This window comes from Megalobrama amblycephala, linkage group LG5, assembly GCF_018812025.1.
Source record: "Megalobrama amblycephala isolate DHTTF-2021 linkage group LG5, ASM1881202v1, whole genome shotgun sequence".
In the NCBI taxonomy this organism is placed as follows: Eukaryota; Metazoa; Chordata; class Actinopteri; order Cypriniformes; family Xenocyprididae; genus Megalobrama; species Megalobrama amblycephala.
The window spans coordinates 25,322,762-25,349,394 of NC_063048.1; the positions used below are offsets into that span (position 1 = coordinate 25,322,762).

The 26,633-nt window shown below is 37.4% G+C and overlaps 1 protein-coding gene across 1 annotated transcript in view; it reads right to left on the reverse strand.

Annotated features, from left to right (window-relative positions):
• Nucleotides 1-26,633, reverse strand: part of ush2a (Usher syndrome 2A (autosomal recessive, mild)) — a 250,931-nt gene that overhangs the window by 121,188 nt on the left and 103,110 nt on the right. The window contains 6 exon segments of the mRNA XM_048191491.1: nucleotides 3,770-3,958; nucleotides 11,123-11,270; nucleotides 12,345-12,496; nucleotides 14,595-14,742; nucleotides 15,809-15,971; nucleotides 20,659-20,818. Of these exon segments, the coding sequence (XP_048047448.1) occupies nucleotides 3,770-3,958; nucleotides 11,123-11,270; nucleotides 12,345-12,496; nucleotides 14,595-14,742; nucleotides 15,809-15,971; nucleotides 20,659-20,818 (960 nt within the window).

Here is a 26,633-nt window from a genome sequence, read left to right on the forward strand (position 1 = left end):
AGACGATGCGGACATCTGAACCGAACCCTACATAGGCTGGCATTCGGGAGGTCAGTCTCATCACTCAAATCAGTGGTCCAAAATTAGTTTTACTGCCAGGCTGCAATTTTCATAATGTCCATGTGCTTGTATTAGGCAAGAAAAAGCTCGGCAGAGGGATGCTGCTGCTCTGAGAAGAGTGAATAGGGCTTTGCTGGATGGACTTGGGGATGAAAGCCATTTCACTCTTTTCCTCCATCTGCCTTTGCTGCTATGGCTTTTGGGCAGGAATAAACAGTGAAAAGCCCGGCCAACCAGTCATAAACATAATGATGATGATGAGCATATGGACAGGTCTGGACCATGTCCCTACAGATTGCCGCAGCTCAGAGATGCCAATACTACTTTACATAGTTTGGACCTGAACACCAACACACACACACACACACACAGTCTAAAAGAGACTGTGAATTTATCAAGAGACCACCAACTGCACACAAATATTCAATAAAAGGTGACAAAAGTCATATTTGTAAAGTTCTACTTCATAACATGATATATAAGCATACTTCTGCTTTCTGTAGATTCATAAACAGTATTATAGGGATATATGTTACAATACAAAAGACTGCTCTATGAAAAACAATAGCACGATAAGGTTATGATGTTAAAAAATAACTATTTCCATTAGCAGTAGAGTCTTTGTTCTTTTTGTCTGGATGTCTCAACAGTAATAATATGGAACATTTTCATATGAAATGAAAGCGATCATTAAAATTTAGCATAGGGACTGTAAATAAGTGGCAGATCAAAGTTGGAAATGTTCCAGCTGCCATAGTTAAGTATCATTACTCATAGCTGGGCACAGAAAAAATTCTTAGAAAAAAAAGGTTTCATACAGTGTATTGCTCTCGACTTCACTACTGTATCAAAAAATATGGGCGTTAACCTCTATGTTCTGCACACTGAGGAATAAACAATATGCTCAAAGCATTTGATTTCTTCTCTAAAGTTTGTATAGAGAGAAAAACATAGAGAGAGACAGAGAGTCTAATGAGAGTAAGACACCCATTGACAAAAGAGTTAATTCATCACAGCCTTATTTCATCAAACAGTCGGCATGAAGCTTCCTTTGTTTCACCTCCCTCCTTCCTCAGGTATATCAAAAGTGTCACTAATCATTTTAAACTATGCACTTTTATGTTTCGTCTGTATCCTAAGCCTTCTACTCCGTCTGTTCTTTGATATAACAAGGACAGTTTGAGACAAGGCTTCAGTTCAGCTCAGACAAACCAAAAGATCTACTGAAAGAAGTGGAGGGAAACGTGTGGTATTTAAAATTTATACTTATGTCTTTGTGTTGAACTTGAACAATTTTGCAGAACTTTAACTTGGGTGTGCTGCTGTTTGTTAACAGGGCCATCTGAGAATGATTGCTCTGTATTTAAAGGCTGGGCATTAACATGGAGTGGCGTTTACAGGTCAGCTTCATCATCTGAGAACATGCAAGGCCATGTCCCATTTCGCCGAATCAATCCTCAATCCATACGCACTCCTCTGGGAATGAGCGCTCCGTTCACCTCCATGAGAGATGAGACAATGGCAGAGCTCTGGGGTGTCAAACGCTGATGTTTGTTCATGAAACGTGTCCAAGCAACTTCATTTTCTTTTCCCTACAGGAAAATGATCCTCCTTTCAGGTACAGATAGAATAATAATTGTCACAGAACGTTTAAGCAAAGCAGGTTATCAGGCCGAAAGACATATCTCGCCAGTCTCTTTGATCAAGTGTGTGTGTGTGGATACATTGGTCCTGACTGGGGAATGTACAGCTGTCTGGCCAAAAAATAAAGGTCTAGTCACATTATTTATACATATGAGCCAAACGAGATAGGAGTGATTGTCCGACGATCCTTCAGCTTAAACAGGTATGAGAGTGGTAGGGTAACAAGCTTTAACTGAATAGCATTCAGGAAGCTTTGAAAAAACAAATTAATATATAATTTTTATTTTAAAGGGAAAAAAAGTCAGTAGGATGAAAACTATCACTTCGTCACTTTGCGCCTAGTTATAAGTGAAAGCAGTCAGAGTGTAAAGGAGTAAGAGGGAGAGAAACAAGAAAGAGAAATATAAAACATGAATTATGGGAAAGACCAAGCAAAAGATCTACTGAATTATGGGAACGTTTGCACTGAATATCCACTCTCATCTGAAGAAACACGTGTCCATTGACCCATCTTTTCAACCATTCCTTCCCACTGAACACAACGGGGGTTGGGAAGGCAGAAATCACTAAATAGTCTTTTTTTATCTCCTCCATGGTAATTTACCCTTCCCTTAAACACATATAACCCAGTGCGTGTCACATGCCTCCCAACAGCCATTCTCTGTATAAATCAGCTTAATAAGTTCCCACACCATTAAGTAAAAGGAAGGATGGACCAAGGCCTATTTAACCAATGAGTTGTTACCTTTCATTTGCCTGAGAAGGTCGTAAAAAAGAACATTCTGGAGCCATAAGAGTCATAATTAAAATCAACAACAATTTAACAGTGGGAAAGTGTGGCTCCTTAGTGTGGCAATAAACTTATAGTGGCTACTCTTGTGTGCATACGCTCTTATCTGCCATTGCCATAGACAGGAAATGGCATGTCTTTAGATCACCAGCAGCGGGCATTGTTCTCTGTCAGCCAGCAGATGTCCAATGTCTCCCTGCTGGCCCCGTACAAAGCCGCGTTACGGGGCCCAGTAGATTCAGCCTGATCAAACAGCTCGCTCTCTGCCCGTGTGGAGGCATGTGATTAAACATTAGTGCAGAGAGCCTGCAGCTCTGCGTCAAATATTAACCAGGGCTGAAGTTTACAGACTGTCTGTTAATGAAGAACATGACAATATTATGGAAACATAGTGTTTCTATGCTCTAGCCTTCAAAATTGCATATGCGAAAATACACATTTTACTGATGAAGATATGTTTTGGAAGGAAAAATTCAATATCAGGTGATTGCATCATTTTGGTTTGTGTACAAAATCCCAGCGAGTTACTGCATATTGATTTACAACTAACTGCACTAATCACATTCTTGTCAGCTTTCTGGCAGATGCTGATGTTTCAGCCAGTGGAGTTTATGAGATTTCTGAGGATCATTTAGATTCCATAACTTCCAACCGACTCCTATTTCATATTTCATTATCTGATCATTTCACTTTTTCACCTATAAAAAATAAAAAATAAGACAAGAGACAAGGTGCACGACATATACTGTATGCCCCAGATACGGTGAGCTGTGATGCTCATACAAGTGATACAGGTTTGAGTCTGGCCTGCAACAGTCCTGATCCCACTAACACTGTCTCTTCCAAAGTATTTTTCATCATGTCAGTCTCTACTATCTATGTTATAGATAGTAAAATAATAAAATAATAAAATAATAAATAATTAAACAAAAATGATCAATTAAATGAAAATAGATAATTGTTCATTAAATAAATAAACAAACAAAATGTTCCTGATGAAATGTATACCTTGAATATTAGTAATGCAAGTAACATTGGATAAAAGTGTCTGCAAAATAAAAATAAAATAAATCCTAACATGTCAAAAAATACATTTCTCTAATATTTGTGTTTTGGAAACAGTGGTTTCTGCAATAACAATTCTCTGGGGATCAGCAAAGTTCAAAACCATAAATCAAGGGCACATATAATCGATGTGTGGCACGTGTCAATTCACCTATTGTATAACTAATGGTAAATGGTGTTTTATTACAAAAAGCTGTGTTTGGTACTGACCTCCTGGTGGGAGAGAGACGCTGGTGGGAGAGCTCTCCACACAACCCTGACTGTTGCAGGCCTTCACCAGCACAGTGTAATTAGAATATGGCAGCAGTCCTCCTATGGAAACCCACTGGCCTTCTTTACCAGTGCTGAGCAGCTCTCTCGTCTCTGTCTCTGGTGTTTCGAAACTACTGAAGTTCTGACCTGGAACACACAGAGACACAATTTAACATCAACAAAGCCCCATCAAAGGATCAGAGCCACGCTGACCTGTGGACATCTTCAGGAACTTGGATGATGATCACTTTGCCAATACGCTCCTAAATACAGATCCAATTTTCTTGGTTCATCGACTTCAAGGTATCAGCGTGATACATGGGTATTTTGGTTCACAGATCAAACTTGTCTTATAAATTAGAGGAATGCTATTTTCTTAAAAATACCTTTTAAGCACTCTGACCCTTTTTAGACTGAGAGGATGCTGGACACTCTGCACTTTGCGTGTGTGTGTGTGTGTGTGTGTGTGTGTGTGTGTGTGAACCGCAGTGCCCTGCTGACACAGGGAAGCCCAGGCTTTGGCTGTCTGGGTCTTAATCCAGAAATGGGGATTGATTGCTCTGCCAGCTCAGACATTGATTCAACACACAGGAAGCCGAATCCACAGACAAAAAAAAACAGCAAAAATAGAAATACAATTTTATAAATAATGGCAGAAAAAAAATTGTGAGTGAGCATATTGTCAATCTGGTAAAAGCCTTATAAAGAGCTGTATTAAAAATAGGAAACAAAGAAAATCCATTAAAAATAACCAAGATGCCCACATACTTAGCCGTAATAAGCATTATCAAAATAAAACGCAATGAAAGGATTCTAAAATTTCCCCAAGTGAAATGTGTTTGCCCTTTCAAATTCGCAACCCGAATTAGACTGAGCCACACACACATCTTAAAGGTGAAGTGTTTAACTTTTCTTTAAAAATCTTTCTTGTTCTACTTAATATGCAGAGATTACTATGCAAGTCAAATGCTTGTTGATTTACCTGTACCTAGTATAGATTTACCTGTACATATCTATGGCCTGTTCAAGTCATGTCGAAAAGATCATATTTATGAGTTGAACGCACATGAACGCAACCACAAAGTCGTACATACAAGTGGGAAGTTTGGGATTTTCTTTATGCCCCGATCTTTACGAGTTGGAGTTGGTATTTAACAGTGACTTTGTCAGGATAAGCTAATTCCCTGCACAAAATATAATAGCAATGTAATATATAACAATATAATATGTAACGATAAAGTTTACAGATGCTTCATAAATTAAATAAAAACATTAAAAAGCAAAACACACCTGATGCACATTCTTTGTTCTTCATTTTCTAGAAGTAGAGTTTAAGCTGTATTTTTGTGTAGTTAATTAAGGAAGGTAACCGCCATTTTGCACCAACGAAAGTTACTTGAGCACACTTGTAAATACGAACTTACCAAGAGGACTTGAATCAACCACTAGTATAAAACTGTGTCTCTGTGGCAAAGCATTGCTTTGTTTGACCATTCCAGTCAGCCTGAAAACAGCAACACTGACTGAACCAATTGAATGAGTTTGGGGGTGGTGCTATCTACTTGTTTGGCCAAAGGCAAATGGGTGTTTGGGCAAACTGTTTGAAAAGAATCATTATTTTTGAATATATTTTCTAAATGCATGTTTTGATCTTATTGTTAGGGTTCAAATCAAAATGTCATAACTTAAGATTCAGATCTGCCTCCATCAATTCAACAACCGATGGACAGAATCACGCCCCTGCCCCACATTTTTTTCTTTTCGATAATCCGTTTCACTCAGATGTACATCACAATGCGGAAGAAATTTTCTGTTGCTACTACCGTTATATCACGACTTTAACAATAGTGCATGATAAAAATTGCACCAAAATTTCAACCTCCTGCACATTACCATTACAGAAATGTAAACATCTCTTCAACACTCCAACCCATTGGCTGTAATGTGTTCAGTCAGACCAATGCTTGTGTGCACATTAACCAAGGGGTCAAGAGCCAAGCCTCCAAGTCCCCAGCCACCACCACTTACTGTAATGCAATCGACCGCAGGATATACGGCCCTGCTTGCAAATTAAAAGGGAATTAATTCCCCCAAGTTCTCACCTCTCCTCTGGACCAGATGGACTTCTACCTACACGGCAAGAGGAAAAAGTGAGGCGTGTGTGTAAGTCCATAACCTTCACCCTTTCCCCATCTAAAGGCCTCTAAATGCAGCATCATAAAGAAATCAATAGGCATGAAGTACCCCAGTGACCGGAAGCCCACAAATGTATCTCTCCTCCATTGCTTCAGTCTTTAGCTGATGTTTTAAATGACTGTGCAAGTAAAAGAAGAAAATCCAGAATCCAGAACTTGTAAAAATGACCTGTTCAAGCAAAAATAAACAAGCTTAATGAATTTATCTGAGCTCTATGCCCTCAAAGAATCATTCTCTGTCATTTACAACTAGCTCAGCCTTTTTTTTTTTAGTCAAAACTTATAATTGCTTCCAATTTGCCTATTTCGCTTTTGGCGGTTTATAAAACGAACTGCCGCAACAGCATCAGTCTCATTTTTTAAGGGCAAGAGTTTTTTCTCCCCTTTTTTTTTTTAGCTGGGAGTAAGAAATATGCAGCCAACACACTTTATTTCCACGAAGAGATAAATGGAAGGGTTTGGAGACTAAAGAATATATAACGGTTAAAAAGTCACTTTTTCCCTGAAGCTCTACATAAATCACAGGAGTAGTCAATATTTAATAATGCTAGCCTCGGTCCACAGTCCCTTGATCACCCCTGTCATGTGTAATAGCCCCCACTCCGATTTTTTTGACATAAAAGCTTGGCTTTACTGCAATACTAACATGTAGAGGGGTCATTACTGATCGACATTTCCCTTAATCTGTGATAGCCAGCCACCCGCCGATAAATTCTCCAGCAATCCACTGGGAGAAATCGCTTAAACTCCTTCTCTCCTGGCACAAAAGACAGAGAGAGAGATGCCTGTGGACCTGACCCTGCTAGCTTGGTGTGAACAAACCCTCCCTCTCGAACTACACACTCCACAATAATACAAAAATAAACAGTGCTGAACCCTCCGGAGCCAATGATATAATCAAAGCAGCCAAGAAAAAACATAAAAATACTACTTCACACTCAGCGTAAGCTATCATCTCCATCAGGGGTATCGTTGTAAAAACAGCAACAACAAATGCGTTCCAATTGCGTGGCACAGCAAAGGGAAAACAGGAGTTTGGTTGGAAGAGTCCACTGGCGGTGATCTCACTCTCTCAAATCAATCCCCCTGCACATCATAATCTTGCTCTCTCTGCTCAGAAGAATACTTCAAAGCTCTTGCTCTATGAGAGGGGGGACGTGGCTGCCTTTGTGAGAGGTCACTTCCATCTGCTTGTACTAGGAGATTACAATCTTGAGTCCGTAAGCTGCTCGTCCTGCTTGTCAGATAGCTACTTTTAAGTCTGCTCGGCGTTTGCTGGGCTGCACGCTACCTCAGATTGGCCTGAAAGCTGAGGATCCATAGCAAACCGCTGGTATATTAAGTTTCAGATTCAGCAGTATACTACTCAATGACACAATGAAAGAAAACAACAGCTCAATGGCAATGGTTACTTATTCATATGAGCAACAGAACTGCATTTACATTTATTCATTTAGCAGACACTTTTATCCAAAGCAACTTACAAATGAGGAATACTAAAAGCGATTCAACATAAGGCAATAAACACGAGAAGTGCAGGTAATACAAAGTTTCAGACATCGTTTAGAATAGTACAAGCTAGAAGAGGGAGAGATTAAGGAATAGTGAAAGCATAGGGAAAGATTTTTTTTTATTTATTTTTTTTTTTTGTCAGCAATATGCAGTTAAGTGCTGACGGAAGAGCTGTTTCTTGAATATTATCAAGGATTCGGTGTTCCGGATTGGGAAGTTGGGAAGATCATTCCACCAGCAAGAAAGTGTAAATGAAAACTTTCTGCAAAATGATTTTGTGCGTCACCAAGAAAGTACAATGAGTTGTCGCTTACTTACCAACCTCAGGCTTTTGGAGGAGATGTAGACTTATAAGAGCAGGTGGAGGGTGCAGAGACCATGGCTGTTCTATGCAAGCATCAATGTCTTGAACGTCTTGAGAGACATAACTGGTGTAAACCCTAATGCTCAAAATAATCAATTAGTTTGAGTAGGACAAACTTAAATTAAACAAATTAGTTTGGTCAAATCAACTTTCATGAGTATTTAGTACTTTAGTAGTAAGTTCACAGAACTGATATATTTTAAGTAAACTGAACTGTTACATTGTTTTGAGTTTTATGAACTCATTTCTTTTAATTAAGATGAACTAAAGTTTAACTGAAACTGGGATGGGATTTCTATTTCACAGCATGCTTTGCCCATGGCACTCGAAAGGGAGAGTAAATGCTAAAATTAAGTGTTATGTAATTATTTTTTTTAGTTTCTGTTAATGTGGGTTTTTGGAGAGTTATGAGAGCAAGTTAAATGCTTTATATTGCTGTACTCATTCAGCAAGTGCTATACCATGCTAATTTTAACATGTTAGCAAATTAGGAAGTTAACTTTGGAAGTTAGGAAGTTGAATTAGCTTGTTATAGCTAGCTAAGTTTACACTAATAAAAACGTTTACATTGAGGTTACGTGATAATTTCACGTTAAATGTATGAATTAGTGTACTCAAATATTTTAAGTTAAGAACAATTAAAAATGTATTAGTACAAAATAAAAATCTTCCAGTTCTGCTTACTTAAACTTTGAATTTCTTAACTTAAAAATTGAGGCAACTGATTGCATTTTTGATCGAGTTTGTTTGCTCAAAAATGTCTGAAAAATGCAGGTTTAAGTTTGATTAGATTTTAAGAAGCAAATTTTATGTAACCATTGATGTCTCATTGTCCTGATGATTTGAAATATGTTGAAAAATGGATATGGTAAATATTTTTTTTTAACATGTATGCCTATTTTCTACCTAGAATAATACTAAAATAATAAAAATAATAAAATAATTAGCACACTACCTCAGATTAACTGCAACAGCTTGTATATTAAGTAACATATTCAGCAGTATACAAGTCAATGACACAGAAAAAACAACAACAACAGCTGAATGGCAAATCTCTGACAAATTTGATTCTTATTTATCCATACAAGCAGCAGAAGTGTATACACGGTAAGGCCTGCGTCCATCAAAGTGGCCGGCTGATTGCTTTGTAAGCGATCTCCCACAAATATTAACGATCAGGTGAGCTCAGCTTAATTAGACGCTGACAGAGTAATATGGCGGTCTGTGAGGCAACCTCTGTTACTGGTTTTGTTATTTTGTTTTTAGAAACAAGCACATTAAGGGTTATAATTTGCTGATCCTGAATGATCATGCAGTATAAAAATGTCAATGTATTCATTTAGGTAGACTACAGTGAAACACACATACTGTAATACGCACACACAGGCCTGTTGGCAGGATTAAATGTGTAGAATCTGTAAGCTGTACAGATGAACTCCTGATTAATGGAGAGAGACAATCTATTCTATTGGCCTGGCAGACAAAAAGAAGTGCTGACACATAGAGGTGCAGGTCACTCTTTTCATCTGAGACTGGCTGGACTTTGACCAGGAATACACTGAGTTTTGGATGCCTACCAGCAGGATATGTGAAAGAAAGAATGGGGGACTCAGGGTTCAGCATTACACCCAATTCATTCTCATACCGACAGTATATGAATGCAAACTGAATCTTGAAAATTTTAAATATACACTACCAATCAAATGTTGAGATTTTCTAATGTTGTTGAAAGAAGTCTTATGCTCCCAAGGCTGCATTTATTTGATCAAAACAGTTTTTTAATATATTCTAAAATGTAATTTATTCCTGTCATGACAAATCTGAATTTTCAGCAGCCATTACTCCAGTTTTTAGTGTCACATGATCCTTCAGAAATCATTCTAATTTGCTGATTTGGTGCTTAAGAAGAATTTTGTATTATTTTCAATGTTTAAAACAGTTACTGCTTAATATTTTTGTGGAAACCATGATACATTTTTTTCAGGATTCGATGAATAGAAAGTTCAAAAGAAAAGCAATTATTTGAATATATACATCTTAAATTTTCGATTCATCAAAATATCAACCATTAGCAGCTATCTGACCTAAATTGGGTTCTAATTGGTTCATTGTATTCTAAACTTAATTGGCAATCAATTGTTGAAGCTATTAAGGTGTGCTGACCCAAAAATCTTTTACAAACCTGGGCCAAGTTTAAACCAGTAACCAGGCATCACAGCTGGCAAAGGGGCATGTCTGACTTTGACATGTATATATTGCCATTATTATGTAATCAAAATGAAAATTATTATTGGTGGTCTTCAATGATAATGTCAAGTTACCAAAAAATGATAAGGATTTATGCTGATATCGTCTAAAACCACACTTTGCCAGGGGTGTTTCCAAACGTTTGGAGGGCAGTATATATATGTGTGTGTATATATATATATATATATATATATATATATATGCATATACATATATATGTGTGTGTGTGTATATATATATATATATATATATATATATATATATATATATATACCAAAAACTTTTAAACGGTAATGTATATCATATGGCCTTTTGCCACTTTAATTAAGAGATTTGGAAATGTTGCGAGCTGGATTCGAACTTGTGACTTGAATGAGCACCACAGCTCATTATGCACAAACCACTAGGCAACAGCCCCAATAAAGCTATATATCCAGTGGCATAGACACTGAGAATGCATGTTTTTATGTACAGTACAACATGAAACTAAATGCTCCATGAGCTTGACAGATTCACATAGAGAACGTGTGTTTGCACCTCACCCTCTCATTACAACAAGCGTTTTTCCTTAAACCAACATAAGGGAAGCTCCAGCGGAGATCAGGGTGGTGAGCAGTGGGAGATTCCTTTTGAACGTGCCATTACGCTTTTTAACAAACCTGTCCGCTCTCATCTTGTGCAAAACGAGAAGAGAAAAGTGCGTGATGAGCGCGGGTGTCCTCCCAAAGCTTCTTCCAGCCCGTGATAGCACCCGGCAGTCAGTCTGAGTAAAATGGAGGTCGACAACAATTCATTTAAGCCCATTACTGCGTAGGCAGGCCATGCTAAGGTTCGCTGAACTTTCAGCATTTTTATTTGTAAACAAACAAAGGGAAAACAGTAGAAGTCAATATAAGGAGCAGAATCAGCACGCATGGAGGCAGTGTTGCGTTTACTCTGAGGAACTGAAGGAGGGTGTGAAGGTGTGAGGGGGAGCAGTTAAGTTTGATTTACCTGGCCCGGTGAAGAGGACTGTGTAGGTCAGGTTGCCGTTGGGCTTAGCTGGGGCCTCCCACTTGGCTCGCACTGAATGTGGCGTCTCGCTGAGGACATACAGGGTCACATGACCAACGGGAGGCATCTCTAAAGTCCTGCTTTCCACCTGACAACAGAATGAGAGAAAGCGACTAGGGCTAAGAATTGAGTTTTACTTAAAGTCAACATTAAATGTAAACGGACTCTATTTACTTACTAATGATCGGTGCATGTTAGTCCCAAAATACTATTTGTCTTCATTCAATCAAAATTTGTCTGCATAATGACATTAGAAATAGCCAAATATGCAAAACAGAACATAAAAACAAACCAAAAAAATCATTTAAAAAAATCATAATTTTATTCAGGATACACTGAATTGATCAAAAGTGACAGCAAAGACTTTCACATTGTTACAATAAAATTCAACATCTTTCTATTCATCAAAGAATCCCCCCCCAAAAAAAAAAAAAAAAAAAAAATATATATATATATATATATATATATATATCAATGTTGATCACATAATGTAATAAATTATGTAGTAAAATATATTAAAATAGAAAACGGTTATTTTAAATTGTAATTGTATTTTACAATATTACTGTTTTTACTGTATTTTTGATACAGCCTTAGTGATCAAACAAAGACTTTTTAAACAAAACAAAACTTTAAAAAAAATTCAAAATTTCAACAATTTAAAAAAAAACGCTTTGACCCCAAATTGTAGTGTAGGTTGAAGCGGCAATTCACATTGCCTGAACTAAAATTTTGTATTAAACTCGATCTAAATCCATATGTTAAGACAGTGTGAAAAGGTGTTATTTTAATTTTAAAAAACAGTAATTAAAAATATATAAATAAAAATTCACAGGCTGTGCTTTTCCCCACCATCTGTCCACTAAATGATGGGATACATCTTAGCCTGACACCACAGCCACTCAACCTCTCGCTGCTTGTTCCAACTTTTGCTGTGTCTGCAGAACTGGCCATTTGACTAAATATTGCACACATATTGGAAAAATGCCCAAATATGGCCCATCAAAGCAGTAACCAGCCCAGAGTGGCATTTATACCAAATGTCAAGCGTGAGCAGAAGGTGCTTTATTGAACAGAGTGAATCGATCACCTTTATGATGTTGAGCTGCCATCTGACACGCAGAGGAGGCATTAACATAATGTAAATGTGGTGGACTCTCACCAGGGGCCCCAGAGCGCAGCCCTGAGCTGTGCAGGCCTGCACACGGAAGCTGTGGAGGCTCCATGGGGACAGATCACCGACCTCGAAGCCCATCAGGGACGAATTCTGCACCAGCGTGCCATCCATCCAAAGACCATAGCTGCTAATCACACCTGTGTGGAGGAAATTAATACACGTTTAGCATATGTGCGATAGCATACATGGGAATACCGGTTGTGCTCTACCTGTATACAGCGAATAATTCAAACACATATTATTTAAACATCAGCCAAAATAGAATAAAATAAAAATAATTTTATTATTGGCTGAAAATCTAGAAGAGCTTGCGGCATTCACTGTACTCATGCTATGAAGGCTAAAATTGCCCCTTCATCTTGATGCTTTATTTCAAGACACGTTTTTATACCCAAACACTGTTTGCTCCACTGATTTCCTCGCATGCCCTGATGTAAACTGGCCATTTTGTTTAAAGCCCTCTGTTAAAGTCGACCATTAGGGAAAGAGTGCTGTAAAACATGTAAACACAGCCGTATACTGCTCCTGCTCTCTTTATAGCTGCTCACAGGACACACCCCTCAAGATGGACCGGTCAGTTAAAAGGAGAACAATTCAGCTTGGCCCAATGCACAAAGAAATAGATATAAACAAATACTCTGGTCTTTAACCCTAAAAATGCACAAATATTTAATAAATCCAATTTGCCACAGTTGTATAATGATACACTAAGTTGATCTTGAGATGGATAATACATTAAATAATAAAATCTAATTAGCTGTGTATTTTCTATAGTCATTGTAAAAGGGGATTTTTTTAGATTGTGTATTTGATTCAGTGCAGATTAATTGTTTTTTTACCGTTTATTTGCTATAGTTTAAAGAAAATGGTAATAAAATATGACAAGATCTCAGAAATAAACTGTGTCAGGAAAAATTTATCTTAATTATGTCAGATAACACTTAAGCAAAACATGGTCAGGTCAAAGTGTCTGAATAATTTTTGGTCACAAATTTTTATCAATTCTACTGATAGTCCACTGTATGAAGACTTTTTGGGTATAATATGTCACAGTTTACTTTATTTTGCTATCCTCACTTACATAAATGAACTATAGTGTCTGAATAATTTTTGGTTTGATTATATACATATACATATGTATGTGTGTGTGTGTGTGTGTGTATATATATATATATATATATATATATATTATATTTTATATATATATATATATATATAGCAATTAACGCTTATTAAGATTTAAACAAAACTACATTTTCAGTTTTTAAGTATTTAAAAATGTGGAAGATAATTCTCAACATATACAGAACCATGTTTAAAAATGTATAATTTAACTACATTATAATTAATAATGTTCCATAAATTGTGCCCTGCTTAATTGTGTCTTATTGAACGCTGTGATAACAAATACATTTATCTATTTGGACTCCTTTTTAGACCAAAATTACAGTTTATATCTGCACATGATTAAGAGGTGGAATAATCATTTTCGAAACACAACAGCACACAATAGCTGAAAATTATTTTTTTAATATCAGATCATATTGGAATATATCAGAACATAGGCCCTTTTGACCAACTTAACCCACCCTTCACTTCAAAAATCATACTGTAATAAATTAGTCAATATATTAAATTGAATAATAAACTAATGACAAACAATGTTCAGACTCAAAACAATAAATAATAAAAAAAAAATTACTAAATGACTACATGTGAATTTAATAAATTAAAATATTTTCTGTGCCATGTAAACTAATGCTTTTCTTTATATAAAGCAACATGATTTAGTTAGATACTTAATACAATAGATTTTCGTTTTATGTTAATCAATTTTCCCTTAAATGTATAAAGAACTGAATTCTAGAAGCACTTTTCTCAATCTGCATCTGCTCTCAAACCCAAGGGCCAAAGCGTTGTCCCCCACCCGGTGCTCAGGCTGAGTGAATGAACCTGCTGCTGCGCCCCTGACAGCCGCTGCTAAAGCTGCAGTTCACAGCATCAGTCAAAAGGGAGCACTTTTCATCCACTTAAAACGCAGCACCCTCCTTTCCTCCGTCTCGCTCTCTCTCGCTCTCTCACACGCTCCCAGTCGCACCGTCACACAAAGTGCTCCTCTTTTCCTGTCCCCTTCTCTATGTGCTAACCCATCATTAAACATGAAGCACCCTTAACTAAACGGCCATTTGGAATATGAATTCACCTTTGCCAGGCACTAGTTTTAACCCCACTCACCGTTGGGCTTGCGAGGGGGGGTCCAGGACACATTGAGGGAATGTGGGGAGAGTGCCAGTATGTTGGGGGCAGGTACTTCCTCCGGTGAACTCTCCTCAGTGTGGGCCACGCTGGGGTCACTGAGGGTGCATCCACCTCCCGTACACGCCTGCGGGTCAAAAGGCTAACTTTAAGTGGCATCAACAGTCATAAATAAAGCAAACATGCTTATATTTAAAAAAAAAAAAAAGAAAACAACTGCACAAAATGTGCATTTAAAAAACAAATTTGGCTACTTATATAATGAATAAAAAGAATTTAGTACTCTTAGCTCCATTTAGCACATTTTATCAAGGGAATTTTGAGATATTCCCTTAAATTCAGCATAGAAAATCAGAATTCACCTAGGCTTGATTAGTAAATACTACATAAATACATTCTTTTTATACTGTCTAATAATTTAAGCGATTATTAAATGTATTTACATAAAAAAGGTAACATAAAATTAAAATGAAAAACTCTGATCGGTATGACATGTTGTCTGATCCAAATCAGTGTAAATAATATAAGCAACAGGCAGTAAGAAAGTTTAAAGTCTGCATAGTGACATTAACACATTTTACCATGTTCAAATATAGAATTACAAAGACAAAAATCAGCACCGAAAATAATAATAATTCAAAATTACGGTAAAACTTTATTTTACAGTGTCATTGTTACATATGTTACATGTAGTTACTATAGTAATAACTATAAATTATGCATAATTACATGCCACTAACCCTAAACCAAACCAAACCCTAATCCTAAATCTATAGTAAGCACATGTAGTTACTTAATATTACTAAGTAGTAAATGTATAATTACAGTGTAACAAAGACACCTTAAAATAAAGTGTACTACTTCAAAATTCTTTTTATATTACGTAAAAACTTAAACAATTTCAGTTTTCTCAAAATAAATGACATGAAATTAAAATGAAAATCTTTGACTGGTATGATATGTTGCAAGATACTAATCAGTGCGAGTAATGAAGGATTCAAGTTTCATTTTACAATGTTCATTTTGCACAGTATTCAATATGGCTTTTTTAAAAAGCCACATTATTCTCCATTCTAATAAATTTACAAAGGGAAAAATGAAACAAAAGTCACAATGACATGCTACTCCGCATGTTGAGCCATTTTTTACTCAATTAAGTGTGTGTGTGGTGAAACAGGTGAGCAGGAACGCACTGCAATCTGAAACAGGTAGGTGGATCCAGGGATGAGGTTCCGCACTGTATAATCCTCAAAAAGCTCAGAGCTGTTATAGATGATGGCCAACTCCTCTCCTAAGGCAGACTGGTACAGTGTGTAGAACTCCAGCAGGCCGTTCACCTCCATTGGAGCAGCCCACCTGAAAAAAACACCAGAGACAAAAAACAGTCTGATATCCTGTCACATGACCCCTGTTCTTCCCCTGTGAGACGGCCAGCAGCAGCAGCAGTCGCAGTCGCAGGTAAATCAGTGGACCACCCAGAACCCGGACAGAGTCTAATAAGCCTGATCATGATAACTCTGTCCAAGGATGTGCGGACAGAAATAGGAAAGCCTGGTGGGTGAGCGTTTCACTCTGTAGCTTGACTTTCTCATTGCTAAATTTAGAACAGAGGACACCGCTATCTACTGAGAGATCTGAAAGACAGAACGACTGAGAAGCAAAAAGAAAAACTCAAAGAGGAAGAGGGTGGCCATTTCATTTCTTCAACTTTGTGTGTATTTTGTTGTTCATTAAATAAATTGTGGCTATTTTATAGTTTTGGTTTCATATGCATTTATCGGTTTGGTGATTTTTAAAATACGTTTTTAAAAATTCTATCTGTTCTCAAGATTGTGAAAATATTCTACTTCTTTGTATATTTCTACAAAAATCTACTTTTCAATTATCAGTGGTTTACTATATAAAATTCAAGGTAAAAAGGTTGACATTATAAGACAGTTGTCTACTGTTGCACTTAAAAAAGTGCTTAAAAAAAGAGACTTTTAACTTTTCCTTGAGGAGTTAATTTCTGGAAAAGTTGATTAGGTCTTTATGATGATATGTTTTTTAATGGAATAGTTCGTAGTTAGTTAAAGGAGTTTAAGCGGAGGAAAGAATTATGGCAATACGGGTGATACACTGTAAACTTCAAATCTTTTTATATAACACAGTCTATTAAAACGTAAATGAGAAAAAGAAAGGTACTATGTTAGCTTTTATTCTTATGTATTTCATATTAATCCATATATCAAATAGAAGTTAGAAACACAAAAGTAAGAACACTTTCAATGAAACTGAACTTTCACTCCTTTTTTAGTGAAATCTCAACTCAAAGGTTGGCATTAACTGTTCATTGTTAACAACACAAACAGCAGCCTTTTGCAAAATGTTATATCTCTGTCAGAATTGAGTGGCACATTTGTCTGAAGAGTTCAATGACTAGAGGAGACAATGTTCCTGTTGAAGGTAATGGTGTCAAGACTGAGACATGATCTTAAATCATCTGTTGTTTTAAGATGGAAATAGGACAGTAACCTCCTGTGTGATGAGAGAAATCATCAAGCGTCTAAGTACAATGAGTTTGACCTGATGTTTCTCCGACCCTCTTTGTTTCCTTAATTTAGAACAAAGCTCATAAGGGCCTCCTGGTCTACATGGAGCAAACACACCCGCAGGTGACCTTATTCATTATTGTGATTAATTTAGTTTAGGCATAAATTAAATTGCATTTTAAATGGCAAACGACAACGGCCATTAAGACATTTTTACTGCATAATTGATAAGCGGGTTATATTATTAATATGGCAGTTTAATCAATTGTAATACTTGAACAAAGCAAACTTTTAGAGCAAATTGTCGGTAAAATATAAAATAATATTATAAACCAAAAAAGCTAAAGTGGGTCTGTGTAAAAATCTTTTTTAGTTCTGAAAAAGATAATATGGTAACACTTTACAATAAGGTTAACCAACACTTCTGTACATTGTTGCATTTTATTTACTTACGTTATTTAACCTTGTATGTACGTACTATATAAAATATAGGATTTTCCACATTCCTTTTATATAAATTTGAAAATTTTGCCATCCAGTTATTAAGGCAATACAACAAACTTTCATAATTCTGGTTCTCTCAAAACAACGTAAACATTTGTAAATTTTGTAACTTTTTTCTTTTCACTGTAAAGGTGGTGAGGAGTTAATGTATTGAAAACATTTTCCCCCCTCTTATTCTCATTTATTCAAGGTGCCGTATACTTTCACGCAGTGTGTTTCTGCTGATATTCGGTTTGTGCATATCTGGCAGTCCGGGGTCTCGCAACCTTTCTCACAGGCAAATCGCAACACAACAAAAGAGTATTGAACACATATGATCCTTCACCCTCTCCTATTACGATTCTGCTAACAAGGCAATACCTTTCAAAGGCACTGTATCCACAATTAGACCCTGAGAGAAAAAAAAGAGAGAGGGAGAGAGATATCATCTGTAATGTCAAATTACAATGCTGCCTTTCTCTCCCCCCAACCTCTCTCCTTCTCTCTCTCTCTCTCCCTCTCTCTTATTCTCCCTCTATCATCATTGCAGCTTCTCGTCCTATTCAAATTGAAATATCCAATGGAAATAAAGCAATAACCATTTCCCCCTCTTGGCGGATGAAGACAATAAATAAGGTGAGTTTCCCTCTGAGGCGCTGCCGTCAGGATAGAGCAGATACATAATGAAGTTATGAAAATCGGTGATGAGACAAATTGGGTCATATACATCTTTTTAATAAATGGCTTACAGAGATCACAAGCTTTCCACTGCCATTAATACAGAGGTAGCAGGAGAATAAAAAGCAAGGGCTTGTATTTTTTTCCTTCTTCGATGCCTGAAATGAGCATAATTGAATGAAGGCTGTTGAGGTAGGCTGCTACACTGCCGAAGATAAGAGAGAGGGAATGTTGTAGCCAAGAGGTCAAGGTTTTGCTGGTTAGCTCGGCCCCCATCAACCCCTGCTGGTAGATGCTGTAACTACACCATGGCAAAAAAAACATCTTTCTACATTGACATCCACTTAAAGTATCAATCTATTTTTTATGATTTTTTAAAATGTTTTTGAAAAAAGTGTGTTATGTTCGCCAAGGCAGCATTTATTTGATCAAAATACAGTTAAACAGTAATACAGTGAAATATATATTTTTTTATTTTAATTTATTTAAAAATATATTTTATTCCTGTGAGGGCAAACCATTCAGTGTCACATGATCGCTGAGAAATCATTCTAATATGCTGATTTGGTGCTCAAGAAATATTTCTTATGATCTTTTTTCTTATAATGTTAATATTTTTTGTGGAAACCGTGATGCTTGTTTTCGGAATAGAAAGTTCAAAAGAACACTATAAATACTAAATAGATTTTTTAAAATTAGATAATTAAATTTTATAATATATATAATATAATTTTTAAAATGTCTTTACCATCACTTTTGATCAATTCAGTGCATCCTTGCTGATGAAAAGTATTCATTTCTTTTAATAATCTCTTCTGAAGGCCCAGATTCTTTCTAAAAACATTACATCACAGCTCAGGACTAATCATGTTTTGTCAATTACAAACATTATGGCAACATTTACCTGTGCTTCCAGATTAATTAGTCATATTTACTGCTCAGTAGATTTCAATCTTGGCAGATTTCAAATCACATGCTTCCGGGGAGCCAGCCGAACAAATGCCATTGAGATGAATGTGAATGCTAACAGAAAGCTCTCTCTCTCCAGGTATTACAGGCCTCCTCGGGCAGCCCGGTGGAGGTGGGGTGGTTTGAGTAATTTAATCGGCGCTTTCCGATGGCAGTGAACTGGTGGTGGGTTTTACCACGGTGTACTGCAGTGTAGGTGACAGCTCAAATATATATTCTCCTCGTGGCCTTCTCCTTCTCGCTCTCTCCCCACCTGTGATCATTCAGTAAAGTGATGACATTTTCTTTCTGATGGGAAATGCGCCGAAGCGCTTCTGTCATCTCTCTTGGCCTAAAATAAAGTGTACATAAGTTCAGTTTCCCCATTGCCCCTTAACTCCCTTATAGTTCTCTCCTTTTATTCTCTCCTCACATTGTTGTGTGGCATGATGCCCTCTCCGGATAGTTCTTAAGTGATGGCGACGGGGCAGCTGAAGATGAACCTCTAAAGGCTTTCACGTAGATTGCTATAGGCCCGGGGTGCAGGCTGCTGGGAAGAATCTAGTGTGGACTCTTTCCACCCCCCTTTTCTCTCTAAGTCAAGCGACAGGGGTCAAACGCTGGAGAAATTTCTGCATGCTAAACAGGCTGGAAGAAGGTCGGACTGTGCGTTTTCATACAGTCCAATGAGATGGTCCAGTGTGGGTGCAGGAGTTGAGCATTAGCTCCTAAATCAAGGCCTGCTCCATTGCTCCGTTCCCCTGGTCGCTCAACTGCAGCCAGAGGACACGCAAAGACAATAAGGACAAACAGCCAATGGCATGACTGGCGGAAGGGGCGTACTTTATGATTATATGGAAAACACTCAGTTGATTAATGCACCCATGCTGTGGATAGGGACAGCTTCTCAAATTTGACATACGGGTTGGTCAGATAAATCGCTCTTGTGTGAGATTTTTGAGGTGGCCACTTTTTCTTTTTTTTTTAAACAGGGTTATATTGCTTCTTCAGAGGGTTACGGTTTGACGTGCGGAGCTTAGTTTTAGTATAATGGTGAGGAATAACGAGACCTGAGATGTGTTTCGTCCTCTTACAGAGAGCAAATGTCCGTCACCTCATTAGCGTATCTCTCTGATAAAACATTGTCATATAAAAGGTGAGAACAACCACCTTCACTCTTGTTCATGCCTCGTTAGCGTGCACGTGTGCGTGCTGTCCAAGGACAGGACCTATTGAGGGTGGAACGTTTTTGTTTTGTTTTGCAAGAAAAAGAAAAAAAAACTACAAGATTCATAGTCTTGGAAAACAATCCATAGGTTATATTATAACTTTTATAATTATTATTATTTTTTTATCATAATATAAAACAGTTTTACTCAAAAGATTCTTCTTTTTATACTCACTGTATGTGGATACTGCGGGCATCCAGTACGGTCAGGATGGGTGGCTCTACATGTGTGGGGGGCAGCTGGCCTGTGAACAGGGTAACCTGGGAACTGTTGGTGCATCCTGCCTCAGTACAGGCACTCAACAACAACTTATGAGGAGTGAACACACCAACACCTGGATAGAAAGAGAGAGAGAGAGAGAAAAAAAAACTTCATCACTTCAGAAAACACTATGAAACACCATGAAAAAAATGGGAGAAATTGATAAATATATTTTTTAAATAAAATTAGACTGCATGTGATGCTTATTCCACAGAAAAGTATTATTCCTTCATAATGTTTGGTAAATTAAAGAAATCACTTTTGATATTGTGATAACTTATTTTGTGCTTTACAGGGAAACAAAGTCATACAAAAAAAAATCCTTAAAACTCCTTAACCTGCACTGTAAGGAAGAGGATTAGGGCTAAGCAATAATAAAAAAATAAAACCATCTCGAGATTAAAGTTGTTAAATTTCGAAAAAAAAAACGTGTTAAATTTCGAGAAAAAAGTCGCAATAAAATGTTGAGAATAAACTTGTTAAATTACGAGAAAAAAAACGTTAAATTTCGAGAAAAAGGTCAAGATAAAATGTTGAGAATAAAGTCATTAAATTACAAGAAAAAAGTCATTAAATTACGAGAACAAATTCGTTAAATTATGAGAAAAATGTCGTTAAATTTCGAGAAAAAAAGTCAAGATAAAATGTTGAGAATAAACTCATTAAATTATGAGAAAAAAGTCGTTAAATTTCGAGAAAGTCGAGATAAAATGTAGAGAATAGTCATTAAATTATGAGAAAAAACTCGTTAAATTACGAGAACAAATTCGTTAAATTACGAATGCTCTCATAATTTAACGACTTTTTTCTCGTAATTTAATGACTTTATTCTCAACATTTTATCTCGACTTTTTTTTCTCGAAATTTAACGACTTTTTTCTCATAATTTAACGAATTTGTTCTCATAATCTAACAACTTTTTTCTCATAATTTAACGAGTTTATTCTCAAAATTTTATCTAGACTTTTTTCTTGAAATTTAACGAGTTTTTTCTCGTAATTTAATGAGTTTATTCTCAACATTTTATTTCAACTTTTTTCTCGAAATTTAACAAGTTTTTTCTCAAAATTTAACAACTTTAATCTCGAGATTTTTATTATTGCTTGGCCCTAATCCTCTTCCGTAGCACTGCATCGCCAGCGACCCCAGATTTATTGTTGTTCAACATTCACTGCACTTTAAAACATCACACTCTTACTTGAACGGGACAAACGCTGTAGAAAAATTTAATACTCCACCTTATACCAATATTTGACCACTGTTATGACAAAACTCTGATCCATTACAGTAATTTCTTAATTTATATCAGGAGTGCAAAATAATCAATCGGTATAAACTTATATTTTAAACTCTTACTCCTATTGAGTCATGTGTGCTGCAGTTTATTTGTGTTCACACAACTGCACTGAACAGCGTCTGTTATGGCTTTCAGTCCAAAAGTGTGCATATTTGGAGAAATATTGATTTATTCTCACGTTTTCAAGATATTTAGTCATACGGAATATAATTTCTATTAATTTTCCACTGAATTATACAACCTGAAGAGCTGAAACAGTATACAGAGTGCTGTCTGTCTGTCCTGTTCCTGGTTTGCGTGAGAGATATGACCTCAGCAAATGCGCTCATTCGGTCCAGAGATATCAATTATATACAGTAGCATGACCATAATTCATGCCCTTCTGAATGACGATGTTCTGTACACTTCCTCATTCTGAGCTCCAAGAAAAACAAACCCAAAGAAACATTTCTACATGTAAAACAAGAAGCTAATAAACACACAATTATGATAGTATATGATTTGTGTGTGATTTTCATACAATTTGAGGTATATTCAAATCAATAAAAAATGTTTTCATTATAAATGCTACGCAGGTGTAGCGATTAGCTGCTTATAAAAGGCTATACATAACGTATTTCAACAATATATGACTAAAATCTGTGGATTAATGTATAGTGGGGTCCAGAGTCCTGCAACGGGTCGGGTACCCGCAGGTACCCGCATAAAAGTGGCTAAAACGGATGGATTGTGACATTCCTAAAATTCACGGGCGGATAATTAACTCCTTGCGGGCGGGTAGTAGCGCAGATGAAAAATATGCGCAATATTTGTATGTCTAAATTACCATTACACATACGCAACAACGATATGACATTTGACCCATCACGTCACCACCACTGCGACAGTGCGACTTTTGTTGATGCTTCTCGTAGCCTAGTTGGAGCGAGTGTTGCAGGAGTAGCTACTGCGAGTGAGAAAGACTTTTCCACAGCTGGATTTGTAATTCAAGAACGGAGAATGCAACTTAAACCTGGGATATCCTTTTCCTGCACAGTAACCTTAAGGAAAAGTAAATGCATAGGCATAGGCCTATAGGCTATTGTTTGTGAGCGACAGGCTCAGGTTGTATTTTTTCTTGTTCTTTTTTTTTCATTAATAGGTCTATTTGCGTATAGTTAACAGGTTCCATAGCCTATTTAGGTGCCGATGGTAGGCTACTTGAATGGAGCAAAACAAATCGCAATTTAGTTTCTGTTCTGTTCTGTTTCATTAGTCCATTCATGACGCTGTTGTGATGTTGAGAGATGTGCGAGATAAAAAATAAAGCACTTTAATTGGAATGATTTTAGCGTGTGTGATTTATCGCGGGCACAGATCGGGTAACGGGCCAAATATTAACGGGTCTGGGCGGTTGCGGATTTAATTTTGATATTATCACGGGTGACGGGTCGGATCTGGTGCTGAACTTTGCAGGTACGGGCGGGGGCAGGTCTCCAAAAATGGACCCGTGCAGGACTCTAGTGGGGTCAAGGTGGTGTAGATGGGCAAGCCATGTAATAAAGGCTAATAATGGCTAAATAAAAACAAAAGAATAATGATAAAAGAATAATGAAGATTAGGTCTCATACCCGGCAGAGGTGTGCAAGGTTTGTCGAGTGAGAACAATAGAAACATGAATGGGGCAGTCTGCCTCGCCAGACATTAGACAATAGGTGTTTACAAGGTAATAAACTATTTTAAAAGCATCTTATCAGCCTTCTCTAAAGACTAGACTTAGAAAATGTTTCATAAAATTCTTAGTTTTAGAGTTTTGAAATGAAGCATGAGCAGACTTGTGACATTAAGTTGCTATACCACAGCCACATCATATTTTTATAAATATTTTTATTTTTGTTTTTATGTTTGAGATTATACGTATATCTCTATATTAATAACAGTCTGAGTAATTCTGAATCTTGAACTGTGAACAATCAAGTGTTGGGTTTCTAAATATATGTTGGTTATGTGTCTATTCAGAATGACTTACAAGTAGCAACCTATCTATGCCCCACTTGCCAAAATGGGGGGTGATGGAGAAGGGGTTTGTAAAATCCTTGTAAAATGACCTGAAATTGTAAACTGAAAGTATGGTTGCATTGTCTTTAGTTAGCATCTGTATTCCAGCTCTCTGAATTTTGACACTAACCTACAAAGATCAACCATTTCAGGTAATTCTAATACGACCTGAAAGCTGTGATCTATTCTGTCATACTGTATTTTTACATGTTTGGCTTCTTTATGTTGTTGTGATGATCAGCGAGCTCCTGGCTCTCCTTTCCTTTCACACGGCAGCCCATACTTCCACATGGCTGGAATCATTTGTTAATCATTTGTACTGGAAAACCAGAGTCGCAAACACTGGCGAAGAGCAGTGTGTTTCAAAGGCTCCTCTTGACGGGAAGGAGGATCTCTCCTTGAAGCGCCTGACAGCAGTTTACTGTCAAGGAAGGAGGAATAAAAAAGGTGAGATATTCCAAAATCACAGCGGGGGCAGCTTGGAAGCTGAGCTAAGATATCCTGAAAGAAATTGGAATCCCCGGGTTTGTGCGTGGCGGGGTGAAGGGGAGGGGACGGCAGCCGCAGCAATGCAGCGCTCCATAGCTTCTTATCACATCAGACCTCTGCCTTTACAACGGCCCACAATAAATATGGGATACCCTGCAGAGCAGACTGAAAATAACATCCTGCCGCACAACGTGTCTTATGAGAAATGCCCTCAAAGCCTTCAGTACATTTTCTGCTTTGGCTCGGGGTTGTAATACATATGTAGTCAGGCATATCTTTAGCCATTCAGGAGAGAAGCTCAGGCTGATCAAAAGGAAGGAGATGTAAACGGAGACCCCGGTGCGGTGCCTCTGAAGGTTTTATGGCTCTTTACACAAACTCAACATGATTTGTGCTTAGGTATATCTCTTTGAGCATGGACTGAAGACATTGACTTCAGCGTGACCTTTGTTTTTGTGGGCTTGCATGGGACCAGCAGAAATGAGGTGAAGTTGAGTGAAAAGAGAGCTCAACACCAGTTAGGTGCTGCAATAAAATGATATTCGGATACACGGACGCCCCGATGATTACTCTCAGACAAGCTATAATTTTCAATCTGGATGTGGAATAAGACCCTGCTCTCACTGATTTGTTGCTAACATTATAATAACGCAATTGATTTTTACTTGAAAAACAAGCTGATTATTATTTTGAAGCCATGAAACTTTTGATTTCGATCACTCTTCTTAATTAAGAAGTATAAATTCTTGAACCTATACCAGAGCTTTAGAAATTCTAAAGGCCTGTACACACCGGGACGAATATCGCACGCGATCATCGCCGACGTTTAACGCCTCGTGACTAAACAAAGGTCGCCAATGTGAGTGTGCTTACCGACGTGAAAAACGTGAGGCGTAAAAGCGTCATTTTTAAAAAAAAACGCCTCGGGTTCATTTTTTTGGTTTGACGCGCCGCGTTAAAAACTGGCCGGCCAATGAGAGTGGCACTTTTGTTCACGTGCCTGGAGCTGCTGAAGTTACAGTAAAACATGACTTGGTGGCGCTCAAGCACAAAACGGTCTGGCCGAGCACACAATGGCTGCTTCTCAATATGCGTTCTTCAGCGATCTTGCGTCCTTGTGTTCTTGCTCTACGTCATCATCAACCGTCGAAGGTCATTCCAATACTCAAGAACGCAAGAACAGAGGACGCATGAAAGTATCCGGATGTGTTCTTGATATCGAGGATGCATCGAATGCAAACTTGAGGGAATCGAACCGTTAAAAATCCCAGAAGACGTTGCGGCGGTTGACATACGGAAGCCTGTAAGCTTTAAAGTTCTCGTGAGATTCCAGCTACAAGCTCGCAAATACGTGACGGCTCGTGAAAGTAAACCATTTGTTTTGTTTAATTTTAATAAAATGATAACCTGAATAAAGCCTGCAGTATTTTTATTGCCATATAAAAAATAAACTTAACATTGACAAAGCATAACAGCCAAAGGCTGTATAAAAGATATAAAATTATATGAAAACAATGTCTATATTAATATGAAAGAATTTGTTTAACAGGTTATGACATTTGTTTGTGATGTTATGTTGTATTTATTGTGCATTAGCCACTTATAATATGCTGGGATGGTCAGTTGAGCAACAAGATCGCAGCACATCTCAATTCTCAAATGATGCGTTCTGTGTCCTCGCGTCCTTCCGAGATCGTTCTTTCAAGATCGCCTGGCAAGACCGGACTCCACGAGAACGCAAGTCCGTTCTCTGCGTTCTTGGAATTGAGAAACAGCCAATGATACCAAGACGACGAAGAGAAAGTAAGTAGACGAGGAAAACCCCTACAAACTGTCCCTGCATCTCAATCAGCTCCCTAGCTTCCTAGGTCGTGTATCAGTATACCGTGTAAATGAATGTGGCCGACTCCCTGATCAGTGCCCTGACTAGTGGACTAGGGAGCTGATTGAGATGCACGCTATGGGTGCTCTGTCAGTTCTTGGCCACACCAATAGATGTGTATTATTTCTGTATTTTTACTGTTTGCTTTTTTCTTTTACATTCAAGAAATATACTTGAGAATGT